Here is a 17,020-nt window from a genome sequence, read left to right as displayed (position 1 = left end):
AATGTAACAAAGATTTTACCATTAGCTTAATTATCATACTAGATGTTTACAAGTCAACATTTCAGGTTGACTACTGCTAAGTTTTCCATGATGGGCATTTCAGGAATCTAAAGTTTTGAAAGCAAAGAGAGCCAACAAATTATAAAGGAAGATACAAAAGTCACAAGTAACAATGCTAAAAGAGGTGTATTATTTCTATCCAACAAATTCGCCCTACGAATAACTCTTATCAGTCTCTAGAAATCAATAACAGCAGACGAAAACAGCAACATGCAATTACGCACGTTTCTATGTACAAACTACAATGAGCTAACAATATTCTCATTGGCTGTCGTCCCTTAGCCACTTTTATTAAGCAGCAGGCGGCCTGAGCTCATGATCATGAGAAGTATCACAACTAGATTGCGGTAAATACTGCCACATTGGAATGTAACCATAGCCTGGAAAAACGGGCATCTTGTTCGCTCCAGCCTGAAATGCAGCTGGATGCGGTGCCATAAATCCAGGTGGCGGAATATTATTGGTCATCGCTTTCACCTGCTGCTCCAATTTTGCTTTTTCCTCCTTTAAAACGAGTTTCTCTTCACGAAGCTCATTCTTCTCTGCCTGCCAGTTTTGGCAAAGTTATTTTAATCCACACACCACATATACATTTATATTTACACAAAAATACAAAAATCGTCCTTTATGTATGTCACTTATTGTAAACTGTGTCCTTTGTCTTCAATAATTACAGAAAACGTACTCGATGTTTGCAAACCCTTGTAAGTTATGTCCTTTAGCCCTAACTCAGTTAATTTTTGTGGTTAAATCTGACCAAATGGACCCCACATGAGGGTATTTTTGTGGTTAAATCTGTACAAATGAACCTCACATGAGAGTAAAATGACCAAAATACCCTCATGCGGGGTCCATTTGGTCAGATTTAACCACAAAAAATTAACTGAGTTAGGGCTAAAGGACATAACTTACAAGGGTTTGCAAACATCGAGTACGTTTTCTGTAATTATTGAAGACAAAGGACACAATTTGCAATAAGTGACATACATAAAGGACGATTTTTGTAATTTACTTTGTTATTTATTATAATATATACATATGACATATGCTGATATATAGACTAACCTTCAATGTTTTAATTTCTTCCAACAGTTTCTCATTCGTTTCTTTGTAATCCTGAGATTCAGATTTGAGTCGATTCAAAACTCGGATAGCGTCTCCAAGTATAGCTAATTTATCAGTAGTGGCGGGCCGGTCAGGTTCTAAAGTAGAGCTTAATTCGAAGAACCTGCAAAATAAAACTAACAATACGTCATCCGAAAACCATGAACAAGAATCATTTTATTAATGCTAAAGGGTATATCAAGTTTGACTAAATCACGATAATGTTACAAAGGGGAAGCTTTTGCGGAAACTTAATAAAGAAAAAAGTCACCTGTTATTCAACATTTCCCTTCTTTGCCTCTCACGACAGGCTTTATTCTCGGCCTTGCTGCACGAATTACTGCGTCCCCTGTTATGTTATAAAACAATATGAAGCAAATATAACATTTATGGGTGTCAAGAACAGAGAATGAGAAAAAAAAATAGAATTATATACACGATAGGAATAAAACCCCAAAATACGCAGTTTATTAAATGGGACGCAGATTTAGAGGAAGCAATTTAGGGACTGTTTGGGTGTAAAAAAAAGCGTTTCGAACAAACAACAAAGGTTTTAGTTCAAAAGAGCATGTGTCATATTGGATTCAGAGTTGCCCAAATCAAACCAAAAGGGTCTGCAATGTGCAAACTGCAAATTTTAAGTGTGAGAGTGGATATGATGGGTTCTAAAAGAGCCACAAGGGTTAGCAGGTACAGTAGTTAGTTTCATAGTTATTAAAGGCGCTAAGCGCACTCAAGGCGCATAGGCCTCGCCTGGGGCCTAGGCGCAAAGCGCAAAAAAGGCAAGGGCCTGAGAAAACTTAAGCGCATAATGAAAAAAAGTTAAAAATATATTATGTATTAGAAAAAGAATACTATTCTTCAAATAAAATAAACAAATTCTATTATATAAAACTATATATCAACTATTTAGAACCAAAAGTTCTAAAAACATTAGTGTATTAGTGTAGAAAAGTAGTTTTCCTAATATAAAATTAGAAATCTTGTCGGAATTTAGAGAATTTCGCCAGAAACTATCCGGAATCTAGGAATCTCGCCGGAATGTGCGCCTGAACCATCACCTGGAGAATTAAAGCGCAATTTCCTCGACTTAAAGCGCAACTGCCTCGCCTCGCCTGAAAAATGGGCCTAGGCGCTAGAGGCGATGGCTTTTAATAACTATGGTTAGTTTGCATTGCAACAAAGGTACGATTACAATAGTTAAAAAAACAATTCAGGCATCATTCTGTGTCTCTTAATTCGTTTTAACACGAGATCAGCTCGCAACCAAGTAAAATGAAGCCTAATTCAGATATTAATATGAAGATAATAATTGCAGAAAAGTCACACTTAATATGAGATTACTTCTAGGCCAATAATCTTTAATTCATCACAGACAAGACAATTCATTCATGTTAGTAATCATGTCATTTCGACCAAAATCGCATCAAACTTCAATTAACAAAACTCTTCTGCAATACCTTTTTCTCGAGCATTCTTTCTCCGTACACTCCTTCTCCAGCGGTGCAAAGCCAGCAACCGAAGCATCTACCTGGACCGCAGCACTGCAAAATGCCAAACCAACATTCAATCAAACAACATTGCTTGCAACTCCACAAAACCATTAACACATCTCAACTCATTTCACCAACACTATAAACACATCTATTCCCCTAAACCTAACTAACATGGTTGCAAAAGTCGCTAGGCGCTCCCTAGTCGATCGACTGGGGAGTTGAGAGTACTCGGCATAGGCAGAGAGTACTCGGGGAGTACCCGGACATGTTAAATTATGAAGAAATTAGTTTTCGGAAATTAAATATATGTCCAATAACATAAATTTACTAATATTTATAACAAAATACGTGAAAACGATATTCATTATTTAATATGATAGTCACATAAATTATGTTTTATTATTTTTTTAAGTCAAACTCAGCTTGAATTAACCTCCTAGATCCGATTTTGGCCGAGTTTGACCGCGTTTGATCGATTCCAAGTAATTAGGCAGAGTTAGAGAAAGTCGTCTCCGCAGCCTACCTTGTAGCGACTAATCAGGAAGTACTAGGCATTGGAAACCTTGTTTTACAACCATGCTAACTAATAATAACAACAACAACCAGACATACAAAAATTAATCCCAAATTCAAAACCTAACTAACAATATCAACATTTCATTTCATTTCATTTTATTCCAATAATCTGAATCATTCACAAATCCTGAATATAACTTTCACAATAATAATATAATTAAAAACTAGTAAAATACGAAGCGAAACAACAAAATCAGTTACCTCTGATCGGCCCAATAGAGATGAGCCGGTGCAACATCGTTAATTAGACTGTCGTAATCAATCAGATCCCAATTAGCATCCTCAAACGGATCCATTTGATGTTGATTTCGGTACAATCGCAAACAATATTGAATACGAAACCCTAGATATGATGTTCTAATGCAGTCTTCAATCTCATATGGTCAACAATAAAAGAAAGTAATTGATTGATTATTACACTGTTATCCGGGAGGTCACGTTCTACAAAAAGGATTAGGATCTCATCCAATCGTGTTGGGCCACGTGGAAAATGTTATTTTTGGGGAGTGTTATTCTATCGTTGTCGTCTAAATTGGGGGACGGACAAAATTATTCAAAAGTTCTTGTTACGCTACACGGTATGGTGATGGTCCTTCGTTGGAGGATGGTTCGCTATGTAAGCGTCACGTAGGATAGGCGTGAGGATGGGGCAAAGAAAAAAGAGGAGATAGACCTAAAATGTGTATGTATATATTGTATGTATAGGGGTGTGTGAGAGGGAGGGGAATAATTTTTGTCATCTAGTGAGCGTCCCCGACGTCCCGAACTAGACGCCAAGGACGAAGCCGGAGGGGGGTGGGATGGTGTTGGACCGGCGCCGGACCGAGTACGGAGGGGGGACGTCCCCCATACCGCATAGCCTTAGAAGCTTGAAATTATACACTTTTGTATGTATTATATAGATTTTTTGGAAATTGACCTGTGTCTTATTTTTTAATGTTTCTCATGTCAGTCTCACCTTTCACTTATTTTTTCTCCACCAGTCCTCAGTTAACAAGCTGACGTTTTAGGGTTTTTGATTAGAATGAGGATACGAGTCGAATGATGCAAAACTTACCTTAAAATTGTGCTCCAAGCGATGAAAACGGTGCTTCAATTCGAGTGTTTAAACTTCCAATTAACAAAAATCAAGTCGTTTGGAACACCGTTTCGAGGTAACTTTTACATCAATAGACTAGTATTCTCGTTCTGATCAAAAGCCTTAATACGTCAGTTTGTAATTCTAAAAAAAAAGAAAAAAACCTTAACTCAATTCCGTTAAGTTTTTTTAACTGTGAACGGTTTTAATCAAAAGCCCTAAAACGTCAGCTTGTTAACTGAGGACTGGTGGAGAAAAAATAAGTGAAAGGTGAGACTGACATGGGAAACATTAAAAAATAAGACTAGTTGAGATTATTACAGGTCAATTTCCAAAAAATTCTATATATAATACATACAAAAGTGTATAATTTCAAGCTTCTAAGGCTATGCGGTATGGGGGACGCCCCCCTCGGTCCTCGGTCCGGCGCCGGTCCAACACCATCCCGCCCCCCTCCGGCTTCGTCCTTGGCGTCGAGTTCTGGACGTTGGGGACGCTCACTAGATGACAAAAATTATTCCCCTCCCTTTCACACACCCCTATACATACAATATATACATACACATTTTAGGTCCATTCCCCCTTTTCTTTGCCCCATCCTCTTTGTCCCATCCTCACGCTCATCCTACGTGACGCTTACATGACGAACCATCCTCTAATGAAGGACCATCACCACTAGCAATGGCCAATGATGTGTAGTTGAAATTATCACAAGCAATTCCCCTAGATTTTTGGTCATTGTATGTATTATATAGATTTTTTTACCACGAGTTGTATAATAAATAATGATGGCATGTGCTTGAAGCTTATTTTTATGAACGGCACATCACAATTCACATGTGATGAGCGTGAGTCTATTCGATAGTAGAAAGTTCATTTTACTCCATTAGGATGTTGTTGTGTTAGCTAAATGATGGTAGCGTTTCAAAGTCGACCAAAATAGTTTGTGGAGGAAGGTGATTTACGATGTTTATTACATTAGAATTAAAGTTGTTTACGGTTCGACTTTTCATAGTTTTTAGGTCAAACCGTGAACCAATTCGTGGTAACGGTTTTTTTTTTTTTTTTTTTTTTTTTTTTTTTTTTTTTGTAAATCAAAACCAAATCGTAAAACTCTAAAAAACCAACGGTTTGGACTCATCGAGATTTAGGGATTTATACCATATGTCCAAAATAAAGTATGACAAGTACACGCAAAGCTAACAAGATTTTGCAGAATTATTTAACATAAGTTGTCTAGAAACAAGCAATACAAACTCTACAAGTCGTCCGAATCTTAATAAAAAAGGTTGTTTACATTATAAAATATGATACATTGATGGTACAAAATAATGATTTTTTTATGTCTAATTAAGTTTCTTTAGGATTGTAATGTTTAGAACACAAAAATGTGAAGAACCGTTCAAAAAAATAAAGTGTGAAGAACCTAATAAGATTTGAAAATGTGACATGTGAGATAGGGATTTAATCAAATGTTATGGTATGGATTGTTTTTTTACAATTTGTTTTTGGTATAACTTGTAAACCAATTTGTTCTCGATGGTTTGAAGTTTTCTGAAACTGACCAACCGAAAGCTAAACAAAAACGATCGTGAAACCAAAATGATGATCGGTTTGGGCGGTTTCACGTTCTAAACAGAACCGTGAATACCCCTAATTAGAAATAGACTTCCGGCCAGTTCAATCCATTTTCATATATACATCCGAGGTGATTGATACACAAATGGAAATGAGTGTCGTAATGCAAAGTGACGCCCCCGCCGCATCGCGCGGGCACCCTACTAGTAGTAATATATGTAGTTAAAATAAAAAATAGAAATAAAATCAAAATCAATCTGTATTTTTATTATTTATTTTATTTTTAAGTTTAAAAAGATATATAAATAAAATCCAGAAAACTTGTTAAGTTACATCAAAATCAATCCGTAATTTTAATCGAAATCAAAATTTCCATCCTATAAATAAGCAACCAATTGTTGCTTTATGTTGTTGTAATCTATGCATAGTGAGTTTTTTCAAAAAAGTTTTGGCATTTTTCATTTTTAGCTTGAAGGTTTTTATGTTTTACTAGTGGGAAACCCGCGCGTTGCGGCGGAGTCAACAATTTACAGTGTTGTACTCATTTTCCTTTTGTTTATTAATAGTTGCGGTTTTTTGTGAGGCTCCGAAATACTTAAAAGAATTGGTAATAACATCCCGTAAGTTGTCGTAGATCAAGCCATTTTGACCCGTTCCATAAATATTACCCAGTTGAACCGTTCAATAAAATTTACTCATTTAACCCATTAAAAATGGAAACATGAATTTGAGCCTATCATACTATATAAAGGAAGACGAGGTCCCTTTCATTTTAGAATCAAGATTGGCTTACGCCAAGCCCACTTACTCCCCCTTAGGGGTGGTGTTTCACACCCAACTTAGTGATGTGGTATGAGAGGCGTCAAATCATTACACACAAGCCTTATAGGGTGTCATTAAACAATTTTTTTTACTTGGATTTTCTTATTTTTAAATAAATTAAAATAGGTAAAGTTTGATTATTAGAAAAGGAAGAAGTTCAAGGGGATATATTAAATGCTCACATAAATTCATATATGATTTTGTAATGTTTTACATCTTATAGTATTGTTATATACAAATAATAAAAGGTCATTAATCCTCTATTAAGATTAAAAATGTAATTTAGTTAATGTTTTCAGATTTTTAATGATTCTGTTATAAACATGCATATAGACAGTACAAACCACAACTTCGTAACCAAAATCAAGAGCGTTACATATTTACATGTGGCCATATGTAAGAAAAAAGGGTCAACACAAAACACACCTCCGACTTAAGTCAAAACTGACTGGGTCAAAATTAAGTCAACATGAAAATGAGACTTGTTTCATAAAAAAAGTGTAATTGATCAGTCTAAACATTTTCAAAAAATGTAGTGCGTAACAATCCATGAAACGCTGTTAAGAGTCAAAGCTTTAAAAGTACCACGATGTTCTCTTTCGACATGCTCCACAAGCGAGACCGGGTCACAAAACCCTTTGCTACATTTTGGGCACACATCTAACGTCGCTTTCATCACACCGTTCTTCTCATGAACTTTCTCTACGTGATCAAATCTCCAATCTTAGAAAACTTCACATTACAAGATGGACACACCTCCACTTGACCACCATTGCTCGTGCCTGTGCTCGTGCTCGTCCTGGTGGTCCCACCCTGACCACGGCTCGGACCACTCAATCTGAGCATAGAGGTGTCAGTTTCAACCCCTTTACCTACAAATGCGTCAATCTGAGACTTAAGGGTGTTCATGCTCCGGTTTTGACTACACATTACATATATAAAAAATAAAAATAAATAAAAATTTAAACAACCCGCTTGATTTACATTACCAGTTCCAAGTTTTAAACTGTCAGGCGAACGTTAAAGAGCCAAAGCCAAACCATATATATCTCAAACAGCCGAATTGTTTCAGTTGGTTACAACATGAAAACCCCTAATTTGAGGTATATGTTTATCTCTAACAAGTCAAACTTGTTAAAAAAAACACAAAAGTTCAGCAAAACTGCTCTTTTCAAGTGATATGGCTTCTTATCCCAACAAAAGTTGGTAAAAAGATGTTGTATTTAGCCCTTTCTAAACTCTAAAATAGAGTGTTGGCTTAGACATGAATGAAATCCTAAAGGAAAAACATACATAAACCCTAATTTCAACTGTGTGTTTTATAAACCTTACAACTAAAGTTAATTGAAAAAAAAACATATATGAAGCTAGCAATTATTAATTTGAACAACAGAATCAAATGACTTATAAATAATCAAGCACCACATGAACTGAAATTCCCAGATATTAATTAAGAAAGAGTTGAGAAAAGAACCTTATTGCAACAATCGCAGGTGAAGGGAAGAAAATCGATGAGCTTACAATCCCCGACGGAGCATTGTTGCCCCAAATTTAGGATTGCCGGCGTACCCATTAATTTAGTTACTCCCTACAACAGAAGTTTGATTCGTTGGATGGGTTTGAAGAAGGCTTAGTATCCTCGTTGAAACTTGGAAGTCGGATCAACGACTGTCTGGTGACATTTTAGAATCAAGTTTGGAGCGTTTTAGAATCAACGACTGTTTTGTGCGACTTGTAAGCATTGCACTGATAATAACACTAAGCCCAGGCAGGTTGGGTAAGCACAATGTCAGAAACACTCCTTGCAGCATCTGTAGCGTCAGCAACAACAATTCCAATGCCGACCTTCTTCAAAGCAGAGGCGTCGTTCACACCATCTCCAGTAATCCCACAAATGTGTTTTGTTTCTCGTAACTTATTCACAATCTCATACTTATGTTCTGTATATTTAGACCAAAAGATTCAGTTTATCAAGAAATAAATCACATATAACATCTATCAAAGGAGCACCAACCTGAAAAAAAAATCCATCAGCTTTCTCTATCAACTCTTCAATAAGGAGTGTTGCAATGCAATTGATGCATCGTTCGTTGTGGCCACCAAGCAAAGAAGAGAAAGGGTACATGTTTGTTCCAATACCGAGTCGTTTATCATTCTCCTTAGCAATGGCAAGTTGATCGCATACAGTCGTATTTAGATGAAAACAGAAATTAAAAATAAAAGTAGTTATTCAATATAATCAGAAGATAATTGATTACCAGTAATCAAGTAATCACGTTGACATTTACACCAAAATGGAGAGCTAGTCGAAACGGGTCCGGGTCAGAACAGCTCCGAGTCGGAGCGGGTCTGGGTCAGAACGGGTCCGGGTAAGAACGGGTTTCGGGTCGAGTAAGCACAATTCTTGGTCTAATGAAAGTTCTCTCTTAAGGCACAAACTAAAACTAAAACGCCTGCTATGTAGCATGTACATGTATTTGCTTACTCATTTTGTGCTAGTGGATCACCTTAGTCAATGATATGAGAAACGACACAACCTATTTTTAGTTTTTTCATTCAAAATCATGAATTTGAACTGAAACTTTTAAAATGATACACAGGGTTCCTGAATATAGTTCATATACATATAACGTAATTGCATATTTCAAAAGTGAGTAATAATGTTAATTGCATATTCATCGTCCCAGTCGTTCTCGCTAGTGGGTACCTGGTATAACAAAATAAATAATGGTCTATAAGACATGTCAAACACATATGGTGAGATGTATGACGCCTATAGTTAAATACTTCGATCAGTTTGTCAAATTGTCTACACTAACCTGCAGTGCAATACGATTTAGTCATAGCCTGGTTCAAGGTTATGTGAATATCTATGCACAACACGCACCACATTCGTGATAACATCAACATAATTATCTTCAGATGCAAGCTTAGGGTCCGTGTTTAGATCTTGCACAAAATTTATCTTCGGTGAGTACCTACAAAGGTTACAAATGTTCACCAAAATTTATGCAACAGTGATAACATAATTAAGTATAAAAAACGTGTCAGCCTCATATAGGCGTTTTATCGAGCAAGTGGTAGGCAGACATTCAAACATTATACGGTTTGTGTCTTCTTGTTCCATTCCTTCCCAAAATCACAAGTTAAAACAACCATTATCAAAAAATCAACATGCATATGATGAATAAGATCTTACTCTCATAAATAAAGGAACACAAAGACAGTTGTACCATAACATATAAAAAGCATTAACAACGGATTCGAGACTCACAATGAGGGAAGAAGCAGCCAACAGATTCGAGATGGGAGGAAGAGAAAAACAATCGACTGTGGTGACGCAGATATCGGCGGCGACGGGAATCGTTTCAGCCTTGAGGTATTTGATTTATACAACGGTTTCGCAACTGAAGAAGTCATGAAATTCGACATTCAATATAACTATAAATGGAGATGGCAAACGATTCAATAACATTCAATTCTTATTGCTCCCACCGTTTCATTTGCTTCTTCGATTTACAAGGAGGTTTTGGTTGAAGGAAACATTGAGATTGCACTTAATGGGGGCAGATTTGGGAGAGAGGGTGTAAAATTAGGGAAACACAAGATGACGTTTGGAATGACGTCTTAAAAACTGTGGGTGAAATTACATTTCTAGACATAGGAAATGCTTATATATAGATATATAGATATTTTAATCCTTTTGACTTTTTTACCTTGGCTTTAACCCAAAACTTTTCATCTTTAACAATTTAACCCTAACATTTTTTTTCAACTTCCTAACCCCATAATTTTCATCTTTCGCAAGTTTTTCGTTTTACGTTTTACGTTTCGTTTTAAATTTTGTGAGTTAACACGCCGCAACGTGCATGTGGGGTTCAACGTTTTTTGGCTGTGCTTTCCCGTTTGACAGGCCCGTCGCAACGCGTCAATTTTTCCTGTTTGATAAATTCGTAGCAATATGCGGGTCGTAAATCGATTTAGTTGTTTTTTCTACGTTTCTACGTTTCGGTCTAATTTCTTCGCATTAACACGCCACAACGAGCGTGTGTGGTTCAACGTTTTTACGACCTTTTCTGATGTTGGTGGTCGTTGGCAGCGGTGTGGTATTGGTGCTATTTGGAACGGTTTTACGAAGGTCTTTAATATATTAAGTTTTTTTTTTTACTAATAATTTGTTTCGAGTTTACCCTATACTTTCTTTACTTAAAAAACAAATTATTTACGTGCATATTTTTATGTACGTGTCGGTATAAATTTGATTTGCTCTACGTTTTGACGTAAACTTTTTTCGAAAGCGAGTTAGCTCAAATATAATACATTTTCTTTAAAAAAACATTTACGTGCATATTTTAATGTACGTTTTGGTATAAATTAGAGTTAGTCTACGATTCAACGTAAGTTTTTTGGGAAACGAGTCATGTCAAATATAATATGTTTTCGTGCTTATATTATGAATGTTTCGGAATTTTGTTTCGAACCGAAGGGAGTCAAATTGTGGTTTCATCCTTTTCTTTTTTCAAAAGCTCTAACAATCTCTTTTGATTTTACGTGTCAATTTTTTCTTTTATACCCGTTACATTTCCAATGTACGATTTGGGTCACATACACGTGTTAGTTTTTTCTTTTATATTCGTTACGTTTTCTATGTACGAGTCGGGTCACACATAATACGTTATGATTGTACATTATAAACTCGATTTACTTTACTCTTTTATCCAATCGCAATGTTTATATAAGTTACATAGAGTTCACTTGGATACGTTGAAACGTGTGTTTTCATATGGTTAACTTATTGCATAACGTTTGGACTAATTGATTCGATGTTTATAATATACCTGCGCCGCAACGCGCGCGGGTGTTATTCCTAGTTAAAATTAAAATTAGAACAAGCTAAAGCAGTCGTCCTCCTCCTCTTGTCTATCTCCCTGTTGGCTCCTCCATCTTCTAAACCTAAAAAACAAACAGCCGACTGACTGACTGAGAGATCTTCTTTCTTTCTTTCTACGATTCAGCAGGGAGGGAGGGGGGAAGGTAAGGTTCAGTCAGCCAGCAAGCAAGCAAGCAGGTAAGCTTCGATTAGCCACCATTTCTTCTCTATTACACTTGAATTGTTGCCATTATGGTCGTCGGAAACGCCGGATCCTGTTCGTACCTCGAATTGGATCGGACGAACCAAAACGAAAATCGTTCCATGACCAGCGAATTATGTGACTATGGTCACTATACACATGATTAATTACAAATTTTGGTAAATTCATGCTTATCATCTTGCTGTTAAAGTTTGAGATAATACTCCTCGCTTATAATCGTTTTGTGCTTTGTCGGTTTCTCAGATTTCCCTTTCACTACTTAATTTACAGCCATGAATATTTTCAAGCATCTACTCTCATCACAATCAGCTGTCTGCACATCTTATAGAGGTAGAGTTCCACTGTATGTATGTATAAAACTAATGAAAGACTTTGTCATCTACTTTCATATAGGACTTTGTTAATTATGTTGATTCTGATCCCAAAAATTACCAATAGTCTGTGCTAAATTATATATATATATCACATTTATTGATATTTTATACATCATTATTATGCAGCATCGATTTCGTTCTTTCATTTCTCCTCGGAAGCTTCAATACAAGTCCATTCTCCAGAACAGGAAGTGGTAATAGCTTTAGGTAGCAATGAGAGTGATAGGCTTAATAACTTTAACGAAGCCTTAACTCAAATGAAGAAATCGGGCATAGAAATAACAAGACATGCGTGTTTATACGAAACCGAGCCGGCTTACGTGACCGATCAGCCTCTTTTTCTCAATTCAGCCATCAGAGGCGTTACAAAGCTGGGCCCGCATGAGCTACTATCAACCCTCAAGAAAATAGAAAAAGAAATGGGCCGAATCAAAGGTATTATTAGGTACGGCCCGCGACCCATTGACTTAGATATACTGTTTTATGGTAAATACAGAATTAACTCGGAGATTCTCACGGTTCCACATGAAAGAATCTTCGAGAGGCCGTTTGTTATGGCTCCGTTAGTTGACTTATTGGGGTCGGATATTGACGATGATGATACTGTTCTACGCTGGCATTCTTTCTCGAAAAACACACTTTTTGAATCTTGGGAAAAATTAGGTGGAGAAGCTTTGATAGGCAAAGACGGGTTAAGAAGAGTTTTACCGGTCAACAATCAGTTATGGGATTGGTCAAAGAGAACTTCTGTCATGGGAATCTTGAACTTGACTCCCGATAGTTTTAGTGACGGAGGAAAGTTTGACTCTGTGGGGTCCGCTATATCGCGTGTTAAGACCATGATATCCCAAGGGGCTGACATTATCGATCTCGGAGCTCAATCCACACGTCCAATGGCAACGAAGATCTCTGTCGAAGAAGAACTCGAAAGGTTAATCCCCGTTCTCGAAAAGATTCTCGAATTACCCGAAATTGAAGGAAAACTGCTATCGATCGACACGTTTTACTCAGAAGTTGCTTTAGAAGCAATTAAGAAAGGGGCTCATATAATCAACGATGTATCGGGCGGAACGCTAGATTCCGATATGTTTCGGGTAGTTGCTAATCTCAGTGTTCCGTATATCGCTATGCACATGAGAGGGGACCCGTCCACTATGCAAAACAGTGAGAATTTGAAGTATGACGATGTTTGTAAAGAAGTTGCTGATGAGTTGTATGAGTGTGTAAGAACTGTAGAGTTATGCGGCGTGCCCGCATGGAGGATGATTCTTGACCCGGGGATCGGGTTTTCAAAGAAAACCGAAGATAATTTGGATATTTTGATGGGATTGAAGAGGATTAGGAGCGAGATTGGGCGCAAGAGCTTAGGGGTGTCACGTGCACCTTTGTTAATCGGTCCTTCAAGAAAGAGATTTTTGGGGGAGATTTGTGGTCGCGCTTCTGCTGTTGAGAGAGATCCGGGGACTGTCGCGGCTGTTACATGTGCAGTTTTGGGTGGTGCTAACGTTGTGCGTGTTCATAATGTTGGAGATAATGCGGACGCTGTAAAGCTTTGTGGTGCAATGTTGGATCGGGTAGGAAGATCTTAACAGCTTTTTGAAATTTGATGTGGGTTTTGCAACAAAGGATTATTTTCATGTGAACTTGAGTAGACTTTGAGTTTGAATTTTATATTTCAGTAGTAATACAATGGGAGTGGAACATTTTGTTGTAAGAAACAAGCGTATCGAGGAGAAGATCGTGAAGGTCAACAAAAGCGAAGCACAGCAGTCAACGCCATTAGTACGTTCATTTTAACTTTAAAAGTGTTGCAACGTGCTGAAATTTGATAAATTACAAAAAAGAAGAACGTGTCTGGTGGAGCAACTGGTTCGATTTCCGATCTGCTTTTGAGACGAATGTGAGTTTTGATGTGTAAATTTTCTTTGCCTTTTCATTCCTCATAAGACTAAAGGGTATGGTTCGGCTCATCCCCACGGGGATGAGCCTCCACGTAGGCGCCACGTAGGCGGCTCGTGGGGGATGAGCCTCCATGATATTTGAGGGGGATGGAGCATGGGGCCCCACCTCATTATTTTATAATTTCCTAAGTTTTAATTTAATAAGTTAATAAAAACTTTATAAAAATTAAAAAATACAACATAAAACAACATAAATAATTTCATTTCATAACATAAAAAAAAATTACATTTCCTAAAAAAAAAAATTACCGAAAAATAAAAATAAAAAATTACATTTCATAAAAATAAAAAAAAAAACCTACGACGTCCATTTTTTCATCACTTCTTCCTTCATCCTCCGATAAACCACTCGTTCCTCCTCCGGAACCGAGTCGAGATCCAACCTCATAATCCTAAAATCCTCCGCTCGAGCTTGGTCGGCCGACACGGTTTTCTTGTGAGTGTATTTTTCGGCCGCGAACTCTTTGAACGAACGGAATTCGTTTATCAACTCGTCCATTCGTTTATCAACTCGTCCATACTCGGAGTGTAAGCGGGGGTCGAAAAAAAGTTAGGTTGGTTCGGGTTGTAATTATTCGGGTTGGGGTTGTTTGGGTTGGGGTTGTTTGGGTTGAAAGGATGCATGATTTAGAGAAAAAGGTATAAAAAAATATGGAGTGTTTTTTATAAAAAAGGAAGAGAATTGGAGAAGAATGGGAGTAGAATAGGATAGAATTGTATAAAAATGGATGAGAAAGAGGGTATTTAAATTGAAAAATGAATTTTTTTTTTTTAAAGAAAAGTGCCGTTGCAAACGGCTAGATTTTTGAAGTGGGGCCACGTCTCATTCAGCTGTGGGGAGCCGTTTGGGCCGAGCCGACCCTCAGGGGGGCGGTGTGGGGGACCGGCGCCGGTCCTAGCCGGCCCCCATACCCTTTAGTCTAAGGTCTGAACCTACATTGATCTGAATGTCTGTTACAACATTAATACCAAATTTTCAATTTCCAAACAAGTCAAAGACCAGTGTTTTGGTGGGTTAGTTAACCAGTTATAGGGCTGTAAACGAGCCAAGGTAGGGTGGGCTCGGGCTCGGCTCGTTTAATAACCTAGTCGAGCCGAGCCGGTTCGTTCTTCTTATAGAGCTGAATTGTTGGCCTCGGGTTCGGCTCGCCAAAAGCTCGAGCCAGCCGAGGTGGCTCGTTTAAAAACCGAGTTGATTTCAAGCGAGCTTTTTCGAGCGAGCCATGAGATGCGGGCTTTTTGAACAGCCCTAACATGCTAATGTGAGTAATTTCTTCAGTGCCAAGAACATGTTGCTATATATTTTTTGATGAAGGGAGACAGATATATTAAAAGGGGTTTAAAAAGAGTAGTTTACAAGTTTGATCAAGCAGCTGTTAGCCAAAGGCAAGAATCACAGCAGTAATTTCCTTTTGGAAAGGTATAAATGGTTACCCACAAAGTGCAACGTTTTCGCCTGGCGGGCGGAGATGGGTCGGAGTCCTACGGCCATGGCTTTGCGGAATATGAACATCTATGTCGAAGATGTGAATTGTCCCTTCTGTAGCGACGGCGAGAACATGGCGACGATCATTTTGAATTTTGTCAGCAGCAACCGGTGTGCCAATTTTTTTGTGATCTCATTCAGAGACCTGATGGAGATTCACAACCACTCGGGTCTTAACGAGCTGGAAAAATTCATCCTTCACGGTATTATTATCATTTGTTGTTGGTGCATTTGGAGATCTAGGAACGAGTTTAGGTTCGCAAACATACCGGCTCAGGTCGAGAACATCATTAGTGAGATAAAGATGGTCGGGTTTCTATGGGTTAGAAGTAGAACGAAGTTAAAAACTTTGACTTGGGAAAACTGGTGTAGTTTTGTAATTATGTAATTGTCTCTTGTTTGTTTTGGCTGCCCGGTCTTTTTGGATTGGTGCGTTTCTAACGAAGTCAGCTTTTCAAAAAAAAAAAAAAAAAATCACAGACACTTCCTCTCTCTAAAAATCCAAACACCAAAAACGTTCTCTATCTTAAAAATAAGAGTTAATTACTGTTTTCGTCCCTAAGGTTTGTCAAAAATAACGGTTTCAGTCCATTAGTTTAAAAATTGCGATTTCAGTCCATTAGTTTCATTTTCGTAACCATTTCAGTCCACTTTTCAAACGACGTTTGTTTTATGCAGTTAATGGAAGCACGTGCTTGTCACGTGATGGGCAATTTAGAGATGAATTGGGGGTCAGGGTTTGGATGAATAAGGGGTAGGTGGTGTTTAATACAACTGGGTCTGTGAGAATTGGAATGGAAATGACCAAATTGCCCATCACGTGCTTCCATTAACTGCATAAAACAAACGTCGTTTGAAAAGTGGACTGAAATGGTTACGAAAATGAAACTAATGGACTGAAATCGCAATTTTTAAACTAATAGACTGAAACCGTTATTTTTGACAAACCCCAGGGACGAAAACAGTAATTAACTCTAAAAATAATTAAAGGGGGGACAATACAGCGTATGTTAATTCTAGCAAGATCGAGTTTCTATGTTTCAAGTTCTACACATGGCGGAATCGACATCTTCCTCGTACGTTATTATTTTCCAATACTTGAATACCTTCATCATCATAAACGAACGAACAAGTGATCATGTAGACGTTATGGTCATCCACCAGCCTTATGCAACTGCAAACGAGCCAAATCTGACAATTCAAGACTATGAAGACATCGATATTGAATCTTTGTTGTTCGATGACGGGCATCCTTACACAACATTCCGGATGGAGTTTACAACCAGTCACGGGTCGTTAGCCGCTGCTAGATACGTGGATGTGGATGAACCTGTTCTAGTTGTTTTCATAATTGATTTCTAAAGCTTTGAAATATGTTAAATCGTAAAAAAT

The 17,020-nt window shown here is 37.5% G+C and overlaps 2 protein-coding genes and 1 pseudogene across 7 annotated transcripts; 1 reads left to right on the top strand and 2 right to left on the bottom strand.

Moving 5' to 3' along the window:
• Nucleotides 1-113: 113 nt before the first annotated feature.
• Nucleotides 114-3,661, bottom strand: LOC110930936 (transcription factor bHLH104). The gene is made up of 5 exons (XM_022174327.2): nt 3,438-3,661; nt 2,625-2,708; nt 1,436-1,513; nt 1,126-1,288; nt 114-606 (listed from the first exon to the last, which is right to left on the bottom strand). The coding sequence occupies exons 1-5, from the start codon at nt 3,530-3,532 to the stop codon at nt 352-354; spliced, it is 675 nt and encodes a 224-aa protein (XP_022030019.1). The 5' UTR covers nt 3,533-3,661; the 3' UTR covers nt 114-351.
• Nucleotides 3,662-7,124: 3,463 nt separating this feature from the next.
• On the bottom strand, nt 7,125-10,308 carry LOC110930935 (annotated as a pseudogene).
• A 1,314-nt stretch (nt 10,309-11,622) lies between these two features.
• LOC110930934 (folate synthesis bifunctional protein, mitochondrial) lies at nt 11,623-16,035 on the top strand. Of its 6 annotated transcripts, XR_002588124.2 has the most exons (5): nt 11,623-11,782; nt 12,051-12,137; nt 12,308-13,755; nt 13,896-14,081; nt 15,458-16,035. XR_002588124.2 is itself a non-coding variant. In XM_022174323.2 (4 exons), the coding sequence occupies exons 2-4, from the start codon at nt 12,080-12,082 to the stop codon at nt 13,923-13,925; spliced, it is 1,536 nt and encodes a 511-aa protein (XP_022030015.1). In that variant the 5' UTR covers nt 11,623-11,782; nt 12,078-12,079; the 3' UTR covers nt 13,926-15,133. The 6 variants fall into 6 exon arrangements, 5 of the variants coding, with proteins under 5 accessions (XP_022030015.1, XP_022030014.1, XP_022030017.1 ...); XM_022174323.2 differs by lacking the exon at nt 15,458-16,035 and having other exon boundaries at nt 12,078-12,137; nt 13,896-15,133; XM_022174322.2 differs by lacking the exon at nt 15,458-16,035 and having other exon boundaries at nt 13,896-15,133.
• Nucleotides 16,036-17,020: the final 985 nt, after the last annotated feature.

This window comes from Helianthus annuus, chromosome 3 (genome assembly GCF_002127325.2).
Source record: "Helianthus annuus cultivar XRQ/B chromosome 3, HanXRQr2.0-SUNRISE, whole genome shotgun sequence".
In the NCBI taxonomy this organism is placed as follows: domain Eukaryota; kingdom Viridiplantae; phylum Streptophyta; class Magnoliopsida; order Asterales; family Asteraceae; genus Helianthus; species Helianthus annuus.
This window is presented reverse-complemented; position numbering and strand designations above follow the sequence as displayed.